Source organism: Electrophorus electricus, chromosome 8 (genome assembly GCF_013358815.1).
Source record: "Electrophorus electricus isolate fEleEle1 chromosome 8, fEleEle1.pri, whole genome shotgun sequence".
In the NCBI taxonomy this organism is placed as follows: Eukaryota; Metazoa; Chordata; class Actinopteri; order Gymnotiformes; family Gymnotidae; genus Electrophorus; species Electrophorus electricus.
Genome location: NC_049542.1, coordinates 22,429,227 through 22,452,216, shown reverse-complemented (window position 1 = coordinate 22,452,216; position 22,990 = coordinate 22,429,227). Strand labels below are relative to the sequence as shown.

Genomic DNA, 22,990 nt, shown 5'->3' with positions numbered 1-22,990 from the left:
CCCAGTTCACTGATCTCTGTAGTCAAAGAATCTGAAGGCATTTCAGAGAGGGCAGGGGGGCAAGAAGGAGATTCCTGAACAGGTAGGTTAAAAAAGAAAGGGAAATAAAATCTGAAATCAAAGTAATAGAGCATAAGATAGTAGGTGAACATGAAAACCACATTTCTTTAGTCATATAAAGATAAAAATCCATAATGTCTTTTCATCATTCAGGGAACTGTGCGCAACAGGACTTGGCCTTAGTAATTCACATAAAGAATGTAGTGATCTGAACCTTGGTTAAGAGGATAATTCATTGTTACATGCTATGACTGCATCATAACCCCATGTTTATGGAACACTTTAAAAAATGTAATTAATCACCAGGACCCTCTGCTAAGGTAAGAGCAAAGTGCACAAATCATACAAAAGCAAGGAGAGCCAGAGGACAATTCATGTTTGCACTCTCCCTACCCCCCAGGACCGTGATCATGATCACAAGCTGCTGCCTTCAGATATAATCTTTCATAGTGCCCTTTCTTTGACAATATCTTGCAATTCAGAGTGAAGTACACTAGTGTAGACAGAAATTCATTTCAGAAGAAAGACAACATATTGAAAAAATACCTTAGGCTTTACACAGCTCACTGAAGTGGTTGGCTGCTCTGTATGTGTGAAGAGGGCACGTTGTCAACATAGCAGTTACTTTCTCACAAACATATACACATGCACACACAGAGATCTTTGCTGAGAAAATTCATTAGATATGCTTTAGGTTCACAGGAGCCATTTTCTTCAAAACTGGGGAGAAGGAGGAAAATCACTTCAGCTTTTTTTTTCTTTCCATCTGTCTGATTTTGGAGATTTATTTTGGATACTCAAAAGAGCAACATTTCAAGCACTGCATAAATAATTAATGTTGAAGGAAATACTTTTAGCAGGGAGCAGTCTCTTTCGTCTAAATGTAGAATGGCAAAATAGCCATTTGGAGAGAATAAGCAGATCTGGGGCTTGTGTGAAGCATTAAAGGAGACAGCAGATCAGTTTTGTAGGCTTAATGACATTGGTGGAGCTCCTCGGTGAGCCCAGTTTCCAGACAGCATCACTAATGCACAGACAACTTTCACATCAGAAAACCAGTGCATGTCCATTTCCACAATTAAAACCACAAAGATTCATAAAGTGATCTTAAATAATCTATAGTAATCTTAAATAATCTATAGTAAATAATCTTAAGTAATCTTTGACAGAAAGTGTGTGAAATTAACACACTAATTATTAACTCCTTTGAATGTTACACGCTACTAAAATTCTCATACTGGATCATAAAAAGATAAACAGATTAATCAAAGCCATAAGGGGTGCTTGAAATGCATATACATTTCTTGCTCCTTAAAATATAATTTCCAATTTCAGAACCATTGTGCATACATACACATAAGGATCTATTTTTGTCTTGCCTTGGGCTTGCAAGGGCTGTTCTCTAAACAGGATCAAATTTGTGCTGTGCCCTAAAATCAGTTTCCCCTGTATGTGTGCTTTTATCCAGAGCATTTCTCCAGGTAACCAGAGGATAGGGCTCATCTTGTTAACAACATGACCAAGCGCTAAGGCACTCACAGAAAAACGTGCACTTCCTGTGTGTCAGAAGCGGCTGTGCTTTCTTCCAGCTTCAAAAGCCCAAGCACAAGAGAAATGACGCACATGATAACGGTGGGAAAATAGGGTGCAGGAGAGTACAGAGTGAGGAACATTTTATCTGTGCATGTGGCATGTATCACAGAGCCAGCAGCAACATGCACTGAGCAAGTCCTAATGGCCAGTCTGAGCAATGAGCAGGGGTAATTTGGAGGAAACCAAAAAGATGAAGCTGGCTATTGATTTGGACATTGCCGATGAAAGTCATGATGAAATGAACATTAAGCCAAGAGAAACGGATCACCAGATCATCAGGGATGATTAGCCATGGTTAAGAAAAAGAAAGAAGAGACATTACCGCATTTTAATTTAAGTTTTTATGTGGGACATTTTTACATATAACTTAAAATCAAAAGCAGCTATTTTATTCTTTTATCCTTTAGCTACATTAAATCTTTGTAGCAGGATAGAGAGAGCAGCTCTGCGGGCTAATAATTCGTATTAAATCACATGTGATAAAGGGAAGAGAAGGCACTTTCAACATTAATAAGTGAGAAGTGGCATATATGTCAGGCCTCCAGTTGTGGGGAGGCTGTGTGGACCATCTCATTACACAGACACCAGCTTCCAACCCCGGGGAGGGCAAGGTCTCCCTCAGAGTTGCTCCCACTGCAGTCTCTGGGATGACACTTGACATCAGTGCATTCAGAAGCACTCTGGAATTTTACATTTTCCCCTTTTAAATTCCAGTGGCCTGACAAACACCAATAACTTATTCAGGAGATGGCACACCAATTGCAGTGCAGCTGACACCTCTACAGATGCTTTTAACTATGCAACAATATGGTGGCACTGAGTTCAAGCAGCACTGGAGAGAGAAGGATTAATGTTTAAATCCTAAAGAGTTCTCAGAGGCCACTGTTTTGCATTAAACTGCACTCACTGTTGAAGAGAAGAAATGGTTCCAAAGTCTACATATTACAGCAGTACAGAACATATTACAGTGAAATTAATTAACTCTATGGTTATTGTAAATAAATTAGCATAAATTATCATTTTAAACATATACTTTATACTTCCCCAATCAGCTTGTCCCATTTCTTCATTGTTTCTGTTACCAGGACTTTGTAGTTGTATACTGTACATAATTAACCAAAGGGACCAGACACAAGAACACAATTGCTTTAGTCAAGCTTTAGGTTTCAAGATCAAAAACCCTCTCTTCAACACACATCCACAAGCACAAACATATCACACAGAGTTTGGAACAATGGAAAGTATTATATTTTGTTTCAAGGTGATCAGCAGTCAGTAAATGCTTTTGAGTGGAGGTAAAGAAATCATTCAGACTGATGTCGAGGTAGCCTACATTATGATATTACTTTAATATAAAATGAATGTGTTAAATTGATCCTTTTTCAGACTATCGTGGTCATTTTAATAACTTTTCTCCAATAAATAACACATATATGGCCTTGGGGCTGGCATGTAGACATTTTTAAAATGGCTTTTGCAGGGATAGGATGGATTGTGTAAGTGTTACCTTTTTATTTACTTGAAGTAGCATTAAATGAAGTTTGGTGCTTTAAAAGCTTTCTTCACAATGCTTCAAAATTGATTGAGAAGACATGCTAAACCATGTTAAAAATCCATACAGTTCTTACTTATCTTACTATTTTGAGAAAAATATTACTGGACACTAATGCTTCAGACTGAAAATTTATTTTCATATAAAATACACCATGAAAACAGTAGAGCACTGCTTTGTACAATGTTGCGTAAAAAAAAGAAAAAAATTGGGGTAAAATGGACCTTCTATGATGGCTTATGGGAACATGTTTATGGAAATATTGAAAAATAATTTTGACTTATGAAATTAAGGGCTATATATATATATATATATATATATATATATATATATATATATATATATATATATATATATATATATATATTCTCCTTTAAATGTTTGAATGTCATGGAAGGAAATTTCATGTCTTTCAATGCTCATGTCCACCACACTTGTCACAACACACTCACACACAACAAACACAAACAAACATGTGCATACTTACATGCTCCCAAACACACATATTCAAAACAGGTTTCATAAAATGAAACTGACTGTAAGGCAATCGTCAGATTTTCTTGTGAGCGATAGAGTATGGAGTATATTTAAAATGCATTTAATGTAGTGGTGTTCTGGGTGCATTGTCATAGAGTGCAGTTCAGAATGTGATGAGCTGGGCAGGGGTAACAGAGCTATTGAAGAAAAACTCCACTTCAGCCAGAAGCCACAGACCGAACACCATCCAGTGAAGTCAGATATCCCACAGCTAAATGTATTAAACTCTGACTTGAACCTGGAATCAAATCTTAGACAACACACCAAATTTCACACACAGCTTCAGAAACCAAGAACAGAGTGGTTAGAAAGAGAAAACAGGTAGACATTGTTTATAAAAGAGAGGGATCAAGGAGCCCCATGACAACGCAAAGGGACCCCATGACAACCGAAAAGACAGTTTGAAAAATAATAATGTGTCACTTACCTGCTTCACTTAATGTATTTATGCTTCAAGGCAATGCTAACTATAGCGAAATGCTTTTATTTGACAAAGACTGCAACTTGAATAATACTGTCTTTTGAACATTAACATCCTATAGGCCCAAAATGGACCAAAGTGTGCAGCACTATTTCTTTCTTAACTTGTTGAGGAAATAGAAAGTAGTTTCAATCACAGTGGCAATAAAGGGTTATTTCATTTTAGTTGGAAGGGTCGACCATGTTCTCCATTACTGCAGATTACTTCCAAAGGCTAAAATGGCATGATTTTGTCTTGCAGTCTATGTCAATACAATGTGCCGGCTTCAGGGACCTTTGAGCAGATGGCTGTTGAGCCAAGTAAGAAAATGTCAGGACAAATTGTCAGCCCCAAGGTGATTATCTCTTTCTCCACGTGCAGTTAGATCAGCCTGCACTGTCTTCCTAATTGGTACAAGTTGCAATGAGAAGGAAGAAAAGATGACCTCTACAGTCTATTCTGCATGAATCCCATTTTCCGCACCATAGTCTTAGCACAAACAGATAAAGTTGGCAGGTAGAATTCAGTTTACAGATAATTAGGAAACACGAGCATTATGGTGTTGAATGAAAGACCACACAGCAACAGAAGCAGTTCAGAGTGGAGTTTTCGGCGATAAGGAAGCAGTTCTGGTTTTTCTCAGCATAGCTCTCTGTGTAGTTCATTCTCATTAGCGATGGCACACTGGTGCTTAGGGTGCAGGTGGGCTCTCAAAATCTGAAACGAAACCAACCTGTCAGGTCTCCTAAGAGCAAGTGCAGGGGAAGTGTATTGCTTAGTTATACAAAACAGAGAGCAACTGGTCTCTGACAATTGCTGTTTAATAAACCATGTATTCATTGGAGGGTTCTGAGTGCATGTCTAGGAGGATCATTTTGTGTTCAATTCACTTGACAATCTTGTGTTTCAGGTCAGTTGCTCACCCGTTGAGTGGGTAGAACAAGGTGCTATCAATACCAATGCCATGGATTTGATTCCTAGGGAGTACAAATGGTGCATACTGATAAGTTGCACTGGACAAATGCATCTGGCAATTGCTGAATATGTAAGTAAAAATTATGCTGCTCTGATTGATTTCAGTGAAGCAACATTTTGAGCACTGTCTGTCTACCTGTCTCATTCTCATTACATCTAATCCTGTCTGATTACATTTTAAGGTGATCTGGAGGACAACATTACCAAACAATGAGTTCACCACAGAGCAGAGACACTGCTGGAGAGTACTGAATCTAACTACTGAATCCATCTCAGCACAGCTGGTGGAGGCTCTGCTGTCAATGCATAGCTTAGTCTATTACAAAATCCCTTATCAAACTTCCTTTATGAATTGATTTTGTGGCAACAGATAGTTTAGGGTCACTGGCAACAGACTTTATTTCAGCCATTTTAAGGGGGTTTTAGCCACTGAATCAAGATGGAATCAATCAATAAGTACTTTAAGCAGTGTGAGGGCAGTGCTACTATGAGAAATACTGCAGTATGGCATCTTATCTATGGAAGAAAAATGGACTTTCATGGTTCATTTGAGAGTTTTCAGGTGAGCTGCAGGTTAACAGAAGAGTCAATTCTACATTTTGTTTCCCTCGGTGTTCATGAATCTTTGTTATGCATTACTCTGAGAATAATACCCAGTACGTGGTTGCTATCAATCATTTAAAAAACTTAAATATACAACACATTCACACACCAGCAGAAATAATGAAAAACCTACTTCCACAAAAACTTGACAAACAAATGAGTTCATCTTTTTCCATTCCAATCATTTAACAAAGTTATAAGCAAAAATAAGAGAAAATCTGAACAAAAAGGCAACAGAAGGAAACCCAGTGTTCAAAAGAGGTGAGAAGAGTGAATACACTAACTTTGACACTGGAAAATAATATAGAAAGGCAAGGAATGGCAAATATCAATGAAGCATTTTAAAACTCCCGTCCATACCCACCCTAAAACCTCAAACCAAAAGCAGAGAGCTTGAGTCATCCATTAGAAAGACAGGACAGAAAGGTACAAAGAAACCCTACAGTGCTGAACAGTGTGCGAAACATCAGACCAAGTGTTGGGTTGTTCTGTTTGTTTTTTGTTAGTTTTTTTTTTTTTCCTTTTTTCTCTATAAAAAAGAATGGTGCAGAAATATTATTTTGCTTTTAAATTTCCAAATCATCAAACAGGTGAAAGACAGTCCTTTCCAGAGTAAAATCAAAACATCTCAGAAACAGTTTGTTAAAAATTCTCCCCACATACTTTCCAAGCCCTGTTTCTTTAATTGAAAGTGTCCATGTGAAAATATAGGATAGAGTCTCCCCCCACCCCAACCCCGGTGTGTCCTGTCAGCAGTAAACAAGTGTATAATCCTTTAGATCCTCTTCTTGATAAGTCATGTGGGTGTGTGTAGGGGAGTGCTTCTATGTAGATGTGCACCTTTTCCTCACACTTCAGTCTGGAAGTCCCCCTCAGATGTGTCTGGGGTGTTTGCGGAGGAAGTGTCCCAGGTCTTACTGTGCAGTTCCACCCTGTCCTTCTGCCCACTGGAGCCACAGGATGGATCAGGAGCCATGTTCTTAAAGGTGTCCCAGGAATGCTGCTCCTCCATGTTGGAGTTATCCTGCACTCACACACATACACATGCAAGAAGGACAAGGAATAACCCCATTAGTTCAGATACATTTTTAAACCATTTGTGTTGCTGGTCAGTGTTATTGTTGGACAGTGACTGAGCTGACAGTCTCTGCTTAAGGCTGTTATTTCCATGTAATAGAAAAAGTACTGCAAAATGATATAATTTATTTGTAATATAACCTTAAATGTATTTGGATGCCACATATCAAGATTTGTATCCTAAAGATCACTTCCACTGACTATTAAACATTAAGTCAGTGATCAGCTAAGTATACTGTTTTATTTATTTATTTTCTGTCTCTCTATCTTAATGAACCTTGGATAATAATGGTATTGCCTGAAGTTGCCTAATGGGAGGTTATTTACACATTACAGTAGATGCAGATTTATTCAACTTCAGATACTGAAGCAGGAAAAGCAAAACAAAGACACATTTATCGCCACTGTGTTAGAACCATGACCTGTTGGCTGTCAACCATGGTCAGATATGTACATATTGAAAAGTTCTCGGAGACAACCAATGAGACCTCTCTTTTTAAAATATGGTATTAAAAACCTATATAACATACCTCAGACACCAAAACAACAACACTAAAAGCTACTGTCCAGACAGGTTTGGAGACTTACATTCTTTCCACTACTCTTCCCTTTTAGTCAGTAAAAAAAATATACAACCGAACCATCCACAATACTGTGCTCTCTATGACAGCACAGGCTTCCAGCTCATGGAAACACACCTGAACCTGTTTGATAATCGTGGTATAAACATTCTATTAAAATCTATCAGATAAAATAACCCAAATATTAAATTTCTAAGTAAAGTAATTATGTTTATTAAGTAAATGTTATTTGAGTGTGAGTAAATAAATACATATTCGAATAATGTGTTTAACAGATGGTTTCCTGCAGCCCTTATTCACTTCCTCACGCTATTTCCCAGCTGCCCTGAAAACATTGTAAATCAGTGTATATTTGAGGTGATATATTACCATATATCCGCTGTCTCTGCTGACTAAATGTCTTTCAGATTGGAAAGACTGATTACTAATGTGATGCATACCAGTCCATAAAGTTCCAACCTTGAAGTGTGTGTGAGTGTGTGCCAGTGCGTGCCAGTGCTTGCATGTATACTTTTGGGGCTTTACAAACTAGTTTTTTTTGGACTGTGAGCAAAAATTAATGTGAGGGAATGCTAAAAGGGTATAATTATAAAAACAGTACATACACAGAGGACAAAACAATACATACACAGAGGACAAACATTCCTAACCTAGAACCTATAGTGTCCATCGAAGTGATTGAAATCCAGTGACTAGTCAGTAACTAACCACCAGGGGGCGGCGGCAGCCTGATTATTATTCATCCAACGTAACAGGTTGACAGTTGGCAAAATGAATATAAAAGCATAATCTGGGAGCCAATTTGCATGTTAAATGTTGGAGAAAAAACATTTTGTAATGCAGAAGAGTCGTTAATGCAGGAGTAGAGCCCAACTTCATTCCTGAGAGAATGCTAACGTGATTCTGCTGCTTATACATTTATACACACTTATTTTCTCCTCCTTCATTCTCTCTCCTTCCCTCCCTCTCACTAGGATCCTCTTTTTCTCTCCCTCTCACTAGGATTTTCACTCTCTCTCTCGCTCTGTCTCCATCTCTCCCTGTCGGTTCTGTTCTACTTACACTCGAAGAATTCTTTTCACCTCCAGCTGATGAAATGCTCCACCGCTTTTCCCTCTGTTGTAATAAAAATGAGGGAAGGGAAAGAGAAGAAGGGGAGATGACAATCACTGCCATGTTTGTGTGAAAGTGCCACTTTTTCTGTTGTTCCACTATGACAGAAGAGTGTGTAGTCTCACTCTCTCCCACTTGCATCTCTCTTTTCTGTTAGAGAGAACCATGCAATCTACAGCACTGTGCTCACTAGGACAGTGCAACAGACATGACCATGTTCAGACATCATGTGTGTACTCTGTGGTGGAAGAAAAGGCCAGGCTAGGGTCACTGATAGTCTACACTACTGCTGGGCTGAAAAGTAGTGCGGCAGAAGTGTTGAACAGAGCGGGAGGAAGGAGCACTGGAGGACAGCAAGGTGTAAAAGCAGACTACCCCCCCATACTTTTTCTAAGAACTTGGTTTAGCACTACTACTAAATTTGAGGAATCCCACAGGCATTGTCTCAGCCCCGTCTACCTCAGCGGATGAGAAATGTGGAGGTGAAGGTTGCATCAGTGAAGACGTATGTGATCTTTGTGCTGAGGCACACGCTACATACATCCTTGCAGGAACTATTTTTAAATGTTATTCTTAACCAAGAACATCCCTTTCTCTCCTTTCACGCTCAATATCTTCCTGCATTCCGCCTACAAAATATTTGCTGCAAATTCTTATGACCTTATGCAGTGTGACACTCTCAGCAGGGGAGGCACCTACTCCTGTCTTAAAAAAAAAACAACTTTTGCGAGTGAAAGCACACTGTGAGAAAAATATGAAAACGCGAGTGTGAGGCCATCTCGTGACTTCTATAGGATCCAGATGGAGCAGAGACCATGGCTAAACCAAAGCAGAGGGTGAAGGCGCATTACCGTACAAAGTAAGCACAGATGAGAACAAAGCTGATGGTGTCAGCCACAGGTGAACACTCATTTGGGTCTTACTACTGAGACTGCAGGGTAGAGGCAAAAAGCAAGAGAGAGAAAAAGACAGAGGCAGGTCATCTGGGCCCCACCATGACGCACACCTTCTGCTCTTTGGGTGAATGGCTTTTACCTTTTCTTTGTTCGATGCCTTTGGGTCTGCTGACTGGCAACAGTCAAACTATGGCAGAGACATGCAATTTGAAACCAAATTCTGAGACACACAGAGTACACAACAGGACGCCACATTAAAAATAATATATTTTGCAGTTTAACACTGAATGAAACATAAAAGTAAGTTTTATTTAAAATGATAAAAATGTAATACATGATTAAAAAAAATCCAAGGAATGTCGATATGTCACAGAAATGAGGCATTGTTACAGATGAGTATGTATAGTGTGCTACTGCAGGACAACAGGGTCAGGAGAAGTGGCAGTGCTCTCTGGGGTCACTAAGGCAATCAGAAGGGGTCATTCCAATCCACTGTCCCTGATGATATGGCACTCCTCATATGACACAAGCAACTGGACCTAACCTAACATTCTGACAGATCATAGTCTATAAAGATCTATAAAGGCAAATGATGTATCCAAAAAAAAAAGTATCCAGAAAATGTGAAAATGGGAATGTTTATTATACCAAAGACCTTCAGTATAAAAGCCTAACTAATCACAATAATAACAGTTCTAAACTAACAGGCATTACTGCATAGCAGAATGGAGTCAATGGGGCAGCAGATTAAGTAAACAAGCCTACTCTGGGCTTCACCCAGCCTACATATTAATTGGCACAAACTCCAGCATTAGCACAGTGCACTGTGCCTGTGTATGTGTGCTTGTGGGCAAGTCAGATCCCTCATTAGGCCGGCTGATGGGGTGTCGGCTGTGTGCACAGCCAACACTGTGGCTTGCGAGAAAACACCACTTAATGGCTAATTTGGGTTAGTGAAAAAAGGCAGACACAATCAAAGTTCAAGGAGCATGAATGCAATTTTGAAACACGTTAATGAGGCAAATTATTTAATTAATGGCTTGATTATGCTAGAGACGGCTCTGACCGAGAGAAAAACAACTGTAAAGACATAATGGGAGAAAGTAAAAGGGGCAGATGGAGGAGAAAGCATTGTGTTTAGTGCAGTATAGTGTATTATTAAAAAATGCCAAAACTACGCTTTACTATAAACCTCCAGCATTTAACTCTTCTACAGGAAAAATGGTTCCCAAAACAAATGAACTGTTTGGCTCCCACTAGTCCTCCACACCAGGTTTTATAAAAATTAAATTTTCCCCGTCACTTCCTTAAATTCGATCTGGGCTTACAGTTAGCCACACAAACTTGTTCAAAGACTCAATAACACCCTGTGGTCTGCTTTTTGAGTGACACTGCAATGTTTTGCTGTGTTCCTGGAAATTACTAAGCTATTTCCTAGCAATACAATGAGTAAATAGTCTATTACTTTATTAGGTACACCTAAACTATAGCTTTATATAAAAGGCTGTCATACAGTTAATAGTCAAATGTAAGTTTCAATCTACCAATTCTGGCAAGTAGTCCTCTAGCCTGTGTATATTTGTGACAAATTTTATTGGTTTCTTGAGTGACCTGTTTTTGTCCAAAGGGAAGGTGATAGCTAGATGCTTCTTATATACATTTCTATGGAAAATGAACTAGTAAAAAACTATTAATGTGAACACTTATGAATAAATCATAAAATTATAGTCCACTATAAACATGATACTGTAAAGATGAGTTACAATAAGTCAATTTTTCAGTGAACAGAACTGACCTGACAAAGTATCTGTAGTCTACAGCTACAGAGTAGGCATAACTAATAAACTTGCAGCTTGATTTCATATTGCTGTTATGATTTTCCTGCACTGCTCCTTCCTGTCTGTTTTGACCTGCACATGTACCAATTCTGCAGAGATCCAGAGTCACCTTAATAAAGGTCTCTGCATATACAACTCACTGCCTCCAAAACACATTCTCAAATGCACACAGCTGCACCCACATAGAACAATTGGCACGGATACTCTGTGCTATTAATAGAACACTGAGATTGTGACAATTAATAATACTGCAGTCATGACTTCATTCTGACATGGACAACACATCACAAACTTTAGTTGACTAGATGTACCCATTTATGTTAAATTAGTAGTCATTGTAGAAGGTCATAAATAATTCTAAATTGCCTCAAGAAAATATTTCAGCTGTGAATGTAAATTTGCGGCATGTCACTGCTCAAGCAAACTGCAGTTCTTCCTGGGATGTTCCAAGTGTGTAGACTGATTCTATCTCCTTAAGTTTTATGACTTCACTGCTGCTGTAGAAACAACAAACAATGTTACACAAAACAGACAATCAACAAGGCAATGTTGTTGATTGTCGTGCTTGATAAATGTGTGCGAGAGAGTGAGAGCACGTGTATTGTCAAACCATGTTTCAGAAGCCAGTTTGCTGCCCTCATATGCTGCCAGCCTTTCCTGCTGCGTTCATTTGTGCTTTCTGCATTACCAAGTATAGACTGAACATAGGCTATCAGTCCTGCATCCATTCAGACATGTATGGGGTACCTTTACAAGAGCAGTCAGCCCTGCCCACATCATCACTTAGAGGTCAACTGCCTTTCAAACTGCCTCAAGTCTCTCGCACCAACACACAGGCCATTCAGAGGACACAACAGATTCAGCCACAGGCTCTGCTGAAAAAGACTGGGCAGATAATGATGGGAGAAACCTGAGCTGTAGACGAGAAGGAGAAGACTGATAAGGATGAGCTGCCACTCATCGAGGCTGAATAGAGGAGCACAGTAAAATAGCCTTGTTTCTAGCAGTGTTAGGGACCCCAGCATGCTCACTCTTACACAAAAAACTGAACTTAGGGCAATCAGACATCAGGGGAAAAGTGACTGGTATTCATTCAATTGTACAGTGCTCATCTCTACAATGGCCTACCCATGCACAAGAGTCATAACACATACACACTGGGAATTTTGAGTGATACTCCCTCGACTTCTTTAGTGTACATATTGGTTGCTTGCTGTAAACTAACAACCAAATATCTGCTTTCACAGATATCTATGATCTCATAGTGTTGTTGAAGCAGGGTCTCGACAGGAGGGTCAGTCATGTCCCTAAATCAATGTGGCATCATTTATCACATAATTTCATGAGATGTTTAAAATCAAATGCTACACTGACTTAGACATTTCTATGAGAAATGTATAAGAGCTTTCACTATAAGAGCTGAAATTAAAATCAATTGCACACACAGACATAAGGTCCAATGAAATCTCACAGCATTGAGATAGACAGCTCCACCAAAAACATGGCAAAGCAAATCCCATGCTATCATAGCATGGCCTGTGAAGCACTGCCACTGTGTTCCATTCATGTAGCCAGAAAACAAGAAGGGCAAACACCAGCAGGGGGCATCTAACTCTCAGACCTCTCTCACAAATGGTCCTGCACTATCACTGGTAGACATGCTTATGCTGGCTCTCTATGGAAATGAAGCCCATTCTTCATGTTAAAAAAGGTTTGGTTTGTTGCTGTGGGGGTGGAGGGACCTGTGAAGTAGGCTGGACCAACAGTTGGGGTCAAAGGTTGATTCTGTACTTCAGGAGACAATCAGAGTTTAGGTCACAGTGTTTCAGGTAGCTAGAGTTAAATTTGGTAAGCAGGGTTTTATGAGGTTGGGAAATCTTTGAAGGAAAGCTTGCCTCTTACATTTATAAGAATTTGGCTGTAGAGTCATGATGCAGAGATACATAATGCTCCAATGCCTCTTACAAGACAGTGTTGCCAACTATGGGTATTATCAGTAATTGATCTCATAACCATAGGTTTTAGGAATTACAGTGAGCCCTGAGATGAGGGGATCAGCTCTTTAAAGTTGAAAAATTATCTCAGACATAAGAAGGATACTTCAACAGAATTTCACTGGTTTTATACATATACAAGATTAGAAATCTTTCCTACTTTCAACCTGGTGATTTGAGGATGAGACCAAAATCACCAGCTGTCACAAGGCTTAGGCGCTGGGTTATTATAGCAATTACCAATGCATAATCTCCATTCTTCACACTTTTTCAGATGCCATTATCACTGTAATTACTGCATTGTCAGTTAACTCTGTGAGAGATTACACAATCTCCTGGATGACTCCCTGAAAGAAAGAGCTGATTACATGTCCCCCATTAAGAAGCAAAAGGCAAAGTTAATACTATTATGATTCATCGATATGATCAAAATCACTTTCCACTTCGCAGCTGAAATTCTTTGACGACTACCCTGAGGTGTACAGTCCAGGCGGTAAAGGCAGAATCAAGGTCAATAGCCTGCAATGCACCATAAGAGAGGACACATGGCCTAAATTAAATGTGAACATGTGAACATGTGGCAAGTACCACTGGAGAGCACCCTGCAGCACATGAGGCTCAAAAACAAAGAGGTGATAGCTGAGGAGGCATTTGTTCTTAAATCTTAATGATAAAAAGCCTCTGGATAGTAGAATGTGGAAGTGTGCACAGTTCCTTCCTCTGCTGTTAATAGATCATAAAAGATTCAGGAGGCCCAACAGCACAAAGAGGCATTGAACTCTTTCCAGGGATAGCCGAGTGCAGACGTCCTTGAGAGATATTCACAGGCAGGGAATTGAGTGTGATCCAAATGTTAGCACTGCATCACATAACATTAATTAAATACAGCCGAGGGGAAAGAGATATAGGAGTTGCTACACTGGAAAGGTCCCTCTGAATCAGGTCTATACAACATTTTAATGATCAATGACATGACTTGCACAGGTACAGTGGTGTGAAAAAGTGTTTGCCCCCTTCCTGATAAATTTCTTTTGCATGCTTGTCACACTTAAATGTTTCAGATCATCAAACAAATTTAAATATTAGACAAAGATAACAAATAAACACAAAATGCAGTTTTTAAAGGAAGGCATTTATTATTAAGATGAAAAAAACCAAAAAAAAAAAACCTTCATAGCCCTGTGTGAAAATGTGATGGCCCCCTAAACCTAATAACTGGATGAGCCACCCTTAGCAGCATTAACTGCAAACAAGTGTTTGCAACAACTGGCAATGAGTCTTATAGTGCTGTGGAGGAATTTTGGCCCACTCATCTTTGCAGAATTGTCGTAATTTGGCCACATTAGAAGGTTTTTGAGCATGAACCGCCTTTTTAAGGTCATGCCACAGCATCTCAATCAAATTCATGTCAGGACTTTGACTAGGCCACTCCAAAGTCTTCATTTTGTTTTTCTTAAGCCATTCAGAGGTGGATTTGCTGGTGTGTTTTGGATCATTGTCCTGCTGCCGAACCAAATTGTGCTTCAGCTTAAGGTCATGAACAGATGGCCGGACATTCTCCTTCAGGATTTTTTGGTAGACAGCAGAATTCATGGTTCCATTTACCACAGAAAATCTTCCAGGTCCTGAAGCAGCAAAACAGCCCCAGACCATTACACTACCACCTTTTCTGAAATGCTGTGTTACTTTTACGGCAGCTGTAATACACCTTCCAAAAAGTTCCACTTTTGTCTCGTCAGTCCACAGAGTATTTTCCCAAAAGTCTTGGGGATCATAATGGCTCTCATTGTGGTTCACTGGAGTCCCAAAGTGTTAGAAATGGCTTTATAACCTTTGCCAGACTGATAGATCTCAATTACTTTGTATCTTAATTGTTCCTGAATTTCTTTGGATTGCATCATGCTGTCTAGCTTTTGAGGATCTTTTGGTCTACTTCACTGTCAGGCAGGTCCTATTTAAGTGATTTCTTGATTGAGAACAGGTGTGGCGGTAATCAGGCCTGGGTGTGGCTAGAGAAATTGAACTCAGCTTTCCAAAGATGTGATAAATCACAGTAAATTTATGTTTTTACGGGGGACATTTTTCACACAGGGCCATCTAGGTTTGGATTTTTTGTTTCCCTTAATAATAAAAACCTTCATTTAAAAACTGCATTTTGTGTTTACTTGTGTTATCTTTGTCTAATATTCAAATTTGTTTGATGATCTGAAACAAGTGTGACAAACATGCAAAAAATAAGATATCAGGAAGGGGGCAAACACTTTTTTCACACCACTGTATATAACACGCTATGATCTTTACCAAGCAGTGAACACTTGACAGATTTTTATTTCACACCCTTCATAATCCAGAGCAATTTAGAAGATGTAGATATACTTTCAACATAACTTTTAATGACAGTTAGAAACTTATCTTCATGGGTGTGCAAACGCATGCAACACAAATGAAGTAGCACATAGCAAGGTGCTGCTGTTTTGTTTTTTGTGGAAATGACATTACTTTGATATGGTCCACAAGAATAAAGACATCTTATTTTATAAATTGATTGACTCCATCTACAGGTGCAAAGAAAATGTAACCTGAAAATGCACACGATTTACCATGTCATGATTGTGAAACAATCATAGTTCTGATATTATATGGGAGTAGATGGATATGATTACAAATATTTACAGATATACTATGTTCTAGGATAGACATTACCTATTTAATTGTAGGTCGAATGCAATACAAGAGTCATAACTGGCACCACTTTTAACTTATAACTTTAACTTATCTATAAAGAAGGGCTAAGGTAGGTGAAATCCTAACAGTATTCCAACTTGATGTCCCATAGCATTTGAAAGCTCAAACTTACTTTTCACTTCTAAGTTTCTCTACAAAATAGCACAGCTATATATGAAACTAAAATATATGAGACAAGTGACATTACTACCAAAGAAGATACTTATCAATCTTCACACCCAACCCTTTTGTGCACAGTGTGCACATGGATGCACCTACACTTATATAAACAATAATACACTAAGTGCTTTTCCATACTTTAATGACATGCAGCAGTGTTAAGTCATTGTGCTTGCCTGAGGAAGACAGGGCTTTTACTATACAAAATTAAAATAGACTTTAGGGTACTGTATGTCAATCATTAGTCAATCAATCTCCATCATTTTTTCCATGTAGATCTAAGGCAGATTACATTTTTAAATATCATACATCAAGTGAATATGACATTTTCTGTATTTAATATATGGCTTAATATATGGTTTAACTCAATCATTCAATAGTCCAAATTAAGACTAACATTATAATTTGAGATTTTTTTCAGTCCTGCATGGTGATGTTGGGTAAGTGCCACTAAAACTGTATTAAGGCTTTAACTTAGAGAGGCAATGTAGAGGGGCAGAGGGGCCAGGTACCCCCATCACCCCCAAGGGCTCAAAGTTTAGAGTCTTACCTTGAATGTGGAAATGGCAGGATCCCTGTTATACCTATCTATGGTGTGGAACTTGGTGGAGTGGTTGAGTTCATGGTAGAGCTCTGAGTGTCTTTTTCGAGTGTGCATCACTTTCTGGAAGGAAGGTAAAGAAAAAAAGGAAAACAAAATAACAACAAAAATAAACAGAATAAAAGGGAGGGGAGCAGAGGAGTGCTAGAGAGACATACTGGGTGGCCAGAACAGAAGGGGAGTGGGGTGGCTAGCAGATCTGCCACCCATTATAAGATCCCTATGGGGTTTTTGAGTCTCTGCAACATTGGCAGATTAAATGGCGATGGAAGCAGGGACACAGCAGGATCTCTCTGGTCAGCGGCATTCTCTGCAGGGGGTCAATTAATCCCCCACGCCCTCATTTAATTGGAGGTGGTTTGGCACTCAGGCAGTCCAATAGACACAGCTGCCTCCTGAGCAAGGCAGACCCCAAGCTCACTGTGACCCAGGCCAACTCTCACTGTGACTACCAAGTCCAATTAAGCCTGCCACTGTACAAACACCAAGCCATCACACTGGTCACTTGTCACTGGGTATCATGACAGCCATCCTGGCATGTGTGCTATGTGGCAATAGTTTACTGAGCAGTGAGAGGCAGCTATTTTGATTATGGAGACAGCAATAACCATGCAGCGCTGACCAGGATGGAAGAACTTATGAAGCTCTATAAACAATTGGGTCTGTTAGTAACATACCTTCACCTGAGATGCCTCCATACTGGAAAGCAAATCTCCAGTTAATGGTTCCAGAAAATCTGGGCTTGAAGATCTGGCTTTAGAGTCGTACAATTAATGCAGGGAAGTCTGCGGGCCATAAAAGTGCTACACTGACTGGAGGTTTGCTTAATTCCAGAGTGTGGTCATACACATTCTCTCCCACTCATCACACACTGACCCAATCCACAATCACAACACTCACAGTGTTTCTGCAGCCTCAGTGTTGTGACGCTTTCACAGCTCGGGCATGTGGCATCCTCTTTAACCTCCTTCAAGCATTAGCAGTTTGCTGCCACATGGAGGGATTTTCTGAGGCTCTCTGGTATCACGTGATCCAGGAAGGAGTTTAGAAATCAAGGCTGACGAAACACTGAACAACTCTACCATGAATTGGATGACTACTGATCTGAATGTCAAATGCAAGGGATACAAGCACCAAAGCGGCAATGTCATTAGGTCTTCTGGTGTCAATCAAACCCCTAACAGCACACAGAAGCACAAACATTGGGCCAGGGACAGAGGTGGGTGGGCTCTTACCTCAAAGTCCAGCTCAGAGTACCGTACTCTTTTCCTCTGGGGGAGTTGGGAGTGGAGAAAACACATGATCAATCACAGTAGTACATCATCAAAAAACCTCTAAAAATGCCCACTCAACCTGCACAGGGCACACCACATATTGACATTGGGTATGTGTACTGAATTTGGGGGAAATGCTGCTTCACTTTGTTGAACACTCTATAGTGGTTATGCCTTGAGGAGCCAAGATGAACTCATACACTACAAAACCCAACAGTAAGACAAACAAGTGATGTAAGCACTGTAAAGCTACAAAATCCTACAATGTTGGGGTTGTATTTTTGGGCAAATCAGTGTCTGAGAAATTTCCAAACCTGATGACCAATACATTTGTCTGCCAAAACTAAACTAAATGCTTTACTTTACTTTTCTGTACACCAGTGCTGGTATATTAACATTTAAGATGCACAACATCCATAAATAATTGAGAAGCTTGCTGAGTAGATACCCCACAAAAGCCACAAATTCTCAAATACAGACAATTCATTCAAGTTACATCAGTAAATTAGGAGAACGCTGAAGGATCAAGGCAACTGATGTCCATAAATCATCTCTCTAAATCCTACAACTGACTTAACGTGAATTTTCTTTTAAAACATTTGCTCACTGTTCATGAATATTGTAAGATGTTGAACAGGAGCCAGACCTGGATTATGTTTGGAATGTAATCATATACACAAGTATGTTTATCTTAGATAAACTAGAGAATGAATTGCTGCAGCTGTTCAAACACACTTATCTTAGAGACAGAAGACACCACCTATGTAGACACAGAGCTCAACATGGGCCTTTGTTTGCAACTGTCAACACAAATCTTGTATTTCAAATATTACAAGAGTTTTAATGTGGGCTGAGGCATTGAGGCAAAAAAAGGGAAAAAAAAAATTCTCTCCCATGAGAAGAATTAAAGTTGTGGAAGAAACTGTAGAAGAGATCTTTGAATTAGTCACAGGAAAACAAAAAACAACAACAAAAAAACCCATACCAGTTATGACAGCACAATGTTAACAAATTTATCCAATCAGCTGGAAGCAATGAATTGCTTTGAATGTGAGGCTCTATTATTTTCAAGATGAGATGACTGGAGTGATTTGTAGATTACTGAACATAAACAAAAGTCACATCTACGTGCACAACCACATAGTATGATTTCAGAAACCAACTTGCTCTGCCTCAACTTGATTTCAGCAAACCTATTTACAGGCATCAGTCTCATAACTGCACTATGTGTAAATAAACTTTATTAAAAATTGAAAATGTGGTCCAAAAGGTGTTGAATAGTATTGTGCACATGGTCTTAAAAGTGTTCTTTAGTTGTTTCTCCAAGCTCTTAGATGAGTTATGTTATTTTATCTGTTACCAGATTTTCAGAATGTTGGTGCACCATGGTATTCAGGTAATTTTAGTTGGATTTATACATTAAATGCACACTTCATGTCAATAGAAGAGAAACTGTCTACTAAAGTGGAATTCACAACATAGAAGGTTATATGCTAACTTTCTACATTGCTAAATGTTGCCTGCTATTGGGCTTCCTGTGAATCTTGTCAGTCTACTTAACTGTATCTGTGCAGGCCACTTGGAGCTTTCCACACCACCACTTGGACTCTGCCATCAATGAGTTGGGAGTAGGGCATTTTCATTTACATCAGCTGAACACAGCTGCCACTGTTACTTGTTGTGCTGAGTGCTGAACTGGGGTCTGGAGGGTGGGTGGTAAGGTAGGAAATTTTGAGGATGTGACAGGGAGGCAGATCACTCGACAATCTGCCTCTATATTTCACCATTGAGGGATGTCACAACATCATCATTTAGTTCCTTCTAAGATCTAGTGCTCTGCTTTTCCTCTGCACAGTAACACCACACTTGTGGGTGATCTGTAAGCAGCCAAAAATGATGACTCAAGAGGAGGAAATTAGCAAGGGAATTGGTTGGGAGGTTGATATATGTTTAAAATTGATTTTTAAATTCTGCTTTAAACATGTTGATTTAAACTGAATTTTTATTGCTCCAGATACTAATAACTTCAGATGTTTCATCAAAAAACACTACCTAAGTTACTTTACACAAATTAACTATTTGCTCTTAAAACTTCGAGTACATGACACTAATGTAAATGTCAGGCAGGCAGATAGCATTCATACACTCAGCATGACACACATATATTTTGCCTCCTGCATCCTGCAGTAACTGTGTTTGAGATGCTCCTTAATTATATGCACTGCCTCTAATGACTTGGGGCATGTGAAGAAGAAAAGAGTGAGAAAGAAGAAATCTAACTGTTTTCTCATTAACCTAATGAGTTTAAGAACTGCCTTGTGAAAGAAACCAATGCCACCAGCTATCCAGTAATATGAACTGTGTATGTGTGTGTGTGTGTATATGTGTGTTTATGTATGTATGTATGAGTGGGAGAGAGACTCTGAGTGTGTGAAGGAGCACAAGATCTCCAGGGCATCTCCTTTGGCTTTGTTTCTCCATCTGCTGTCCATCTCAGTGTGGCTGTAGTGTAATTATAGACAGACAGATGTTCGCATATGCGCACACAAACAAGCTCATGCAAATGCACACACGCGCACACACACACAAAACTAATGTCCACGCAGACGGTGTGTTTTGTAAGACCATGCTGACATGAATTTGGGAAATAAGATACACCTTAAATACTTAGGACATTTATGTAGGAGAGTTGCTAGGAGATAAGTATGTGTGGGAATTCAGACAGTAGAGATGACAGATACTCATCTATCCCCTGCATTAAAGAAATAGATGACAGAAAATTTCCATTAGTTACAAAACTTAGGTGACCATGAATTAACAACACATCTCATTCTGAGCTGATAATGATCACAGACACTGAAAACATTTAGAGATTTATGAATATGAAGGCACCAAGTGTGTGTGTGTTGTATGTGTGAGCATGTGTGTGTACTAGGTGTATATACCAGTATTTTCATTAAGTTAATCACGTCAAAGATTATTTGATATAGACATGCATGTAGATTCACAAAATAGTGTGGGTTCATCAAGAGCACAGCTATTACTACCCCATCACTGTTGTTTTTTCATTGAAAATAATGGGTTACTACATGCCCACTGTCCTGTTGACATGCTCCTGTCAGTGCCTCCATATCAACCATTTGCCACCTCAGTCTCTTCAAGCCAGCAGAAATGCAGGGAGATTATCATAGAACAGACCTGCTGGTTGGACAAAGTACTATGTCTAAGGCAGCAGGGAGTTGTAGCAGTGCCACACCCGTACTGTCTGCTTCTACTTACTTCCAGGGAGCCAGCAGAGAGGCTGGTGTTGGTGTTGGTGCTGCCAAGGTTGCGAGGCAGGGTCCTGGTGCGCTCCGCTGTGCTTGAGGCGAGGATCTGCCTGATGCATGGCCGGCCTGGCTTCGTCTGCTGGCTGTGGGCACTGGCGAGAGCTGGCAGCTGCTTGAGTGTACCATAGGAACAACTCAGGCCTGCACCTACATGATCCACAGTGGGGAAGTCCACGGGGTAGGGCTCGCTCTCGCCCGGGTGCAGCGTCATGGGTGAGGGGGGTGGGGGGAAGGGAGGGTCTTCTACTGTGATGTTGCGAGGCTTGCCCTCATCCTTGGTCGTGGGAGGGGGCTTGAGGCTGACTGTCCGCCGGGGGAGTACCATATAATCCCCTTCCCCTCCACCACTGCACCCACCCCCGGCTGGATCTGGGGTGGAAGGCGATGGACGGGTCCAGCTCAGGCTACTCTCTGTGCACAAATAGACAGGTCCAGAGCGCTGGCGCTGCCCCTGCTGCTCCACGTTGACTTCCTTTTTCAGGGGCTGATCACTGAGCTCATTCAGGGTACTCAGCGGGGGCACTTGTACCAGGAGGTTGGCTGGGGGAATGTTCCCAGGTAGGCTGCTGAAGTTAACCCCCTCCTGGTGGGAAGTGAGTTTGGGGTCGTCCTCGTCGTCCAGAGAAATGCGCGACAGGGTACCAGTGATGGTGGCTGGGTTACAGGTGTTCACCTCCTTAAAGATGACTGAGGGAGGGAGAGGAGAAGGAGGAGAAAGAGACAGGGAGAGCAAGAGAGGAAGGCAAAAGGAGGAGAAAGGGAGGGAAGGGAAGAGAGAAAGAGAGGGAGGAAGAGAGAGAGGGGAACAGAAAGAGGCAGAGAGATAGGGGAACAGTACAGATAGAGACAGGGAGTGGGAGGGAGAAAAAGAGAAGGCAAGACAGGAAAAGAGGGCAAGAGATTGGGGAAGACAGAGGGATATAGAGGAGAAAGAAAGCAAGAGAAGGTAGGAAGAGAAGAGACAGAAGCAGAGGTCGAGTGCACAAGACCAGATAGACAGGAAGAGGGACAGAGGGGCCAAGAATGGAAATGACCAGCGAGGGAGGAAGGTCACAGCAGAGAGATGGAACAGATGGAACAAGAGCACATGGGCAGGTGGCAGCAGAAAGACAGACAGACACCCAGACAGCACGCCGTGGAAGTGTCCCAAGGCCCACAGCAACAAATGACCAACAAAAAGGCCCAGATGTATAGGAAAAGCAGAAAAGATCAGAGGGTGGTCATTCATGTTGTGGATGTTGCCAGTTTGTAGTGCCAGGTTTGAAGTGTGGGGAGAGAGAGAGAGAAAAAGGCACAGATGAGAGGAGAGAGAAAGGAGAATGAGCTCGATTACAGAGCCTAGGAATGAGTGCAATGGAATCGAGGTCAGAGGTCAAAGGTTGCAAAGTGCAGCAAGGATAACAGGACATGGGTGTTTTAGCAAGGCTGAAGGATTTTGGTGTTAAGTTGTAGCATGCAGATTTGAAGGGAAGAAACAGAAGGGAGCTTGAGGTGCTGGCAAAGAAGGAGGGGAACGGAAGCCATAGGCATGCACAGGAAAGAGTCCACTCCACTCGCAAGAGGAGAGGACTGCTCAACAGAGCCTGCAGCATACATCTAACCA

General features: G+C 40.4%; 1 protein-coding gene across 11 annotated transcripts in view; it reads right to left on the bottom strand.

Annotated features, from left to right (window-relative positions):
- Positions 1-3,578: 3,578 nt before the first annotated feature.
- Positions 3,579-22,990, bottom strand: part of adgrb2 (adhesion G protein-coupled receptor B2) — a 187,920-nt gene continuing 168,508 nt past the window's right edge. For 5 of the 11 annotated variants that reach the window (XM_035529184.1, XM_035529186.1, XM_035529188.1 and 2 more), the window contains 6 exons: positions 21,338-22,074; positions 18,020-18,055; positions 16,734-16,847; positions 9,587-9,634; positions 8,501-8,554; positions 5,552-6,804 (listed from right to left, as the gene is read on the bottom strand). In XM_035529184.1, the coding sequence (XP_035385077.1) occupies positions 6,628-6,804; positions 8,501-8,554; positions 9,587-9,634; positions 16,734-16,847; positions 18,020-18,055; positions 21,338-22,074 (1,166 nt within the window). In that variant the 3' untranslated portion in view covers positions 5,552-6,627. Of the gene's footprint in view, positions 4,920-5,551; positions 6,805-8,500; positions 8,555-9,586; positions 9,635-16,733; positions 16,848-18,019; positions 18,056-20,742; positions 20,811-21,337; positions 22,075-22,990 lie in introns of those variants that run through there. The other 6 variants (XM_035529189.1, XM_027010136.2, XM_035529185.1 and 3 more) reach the window with 5 other exon arrangements.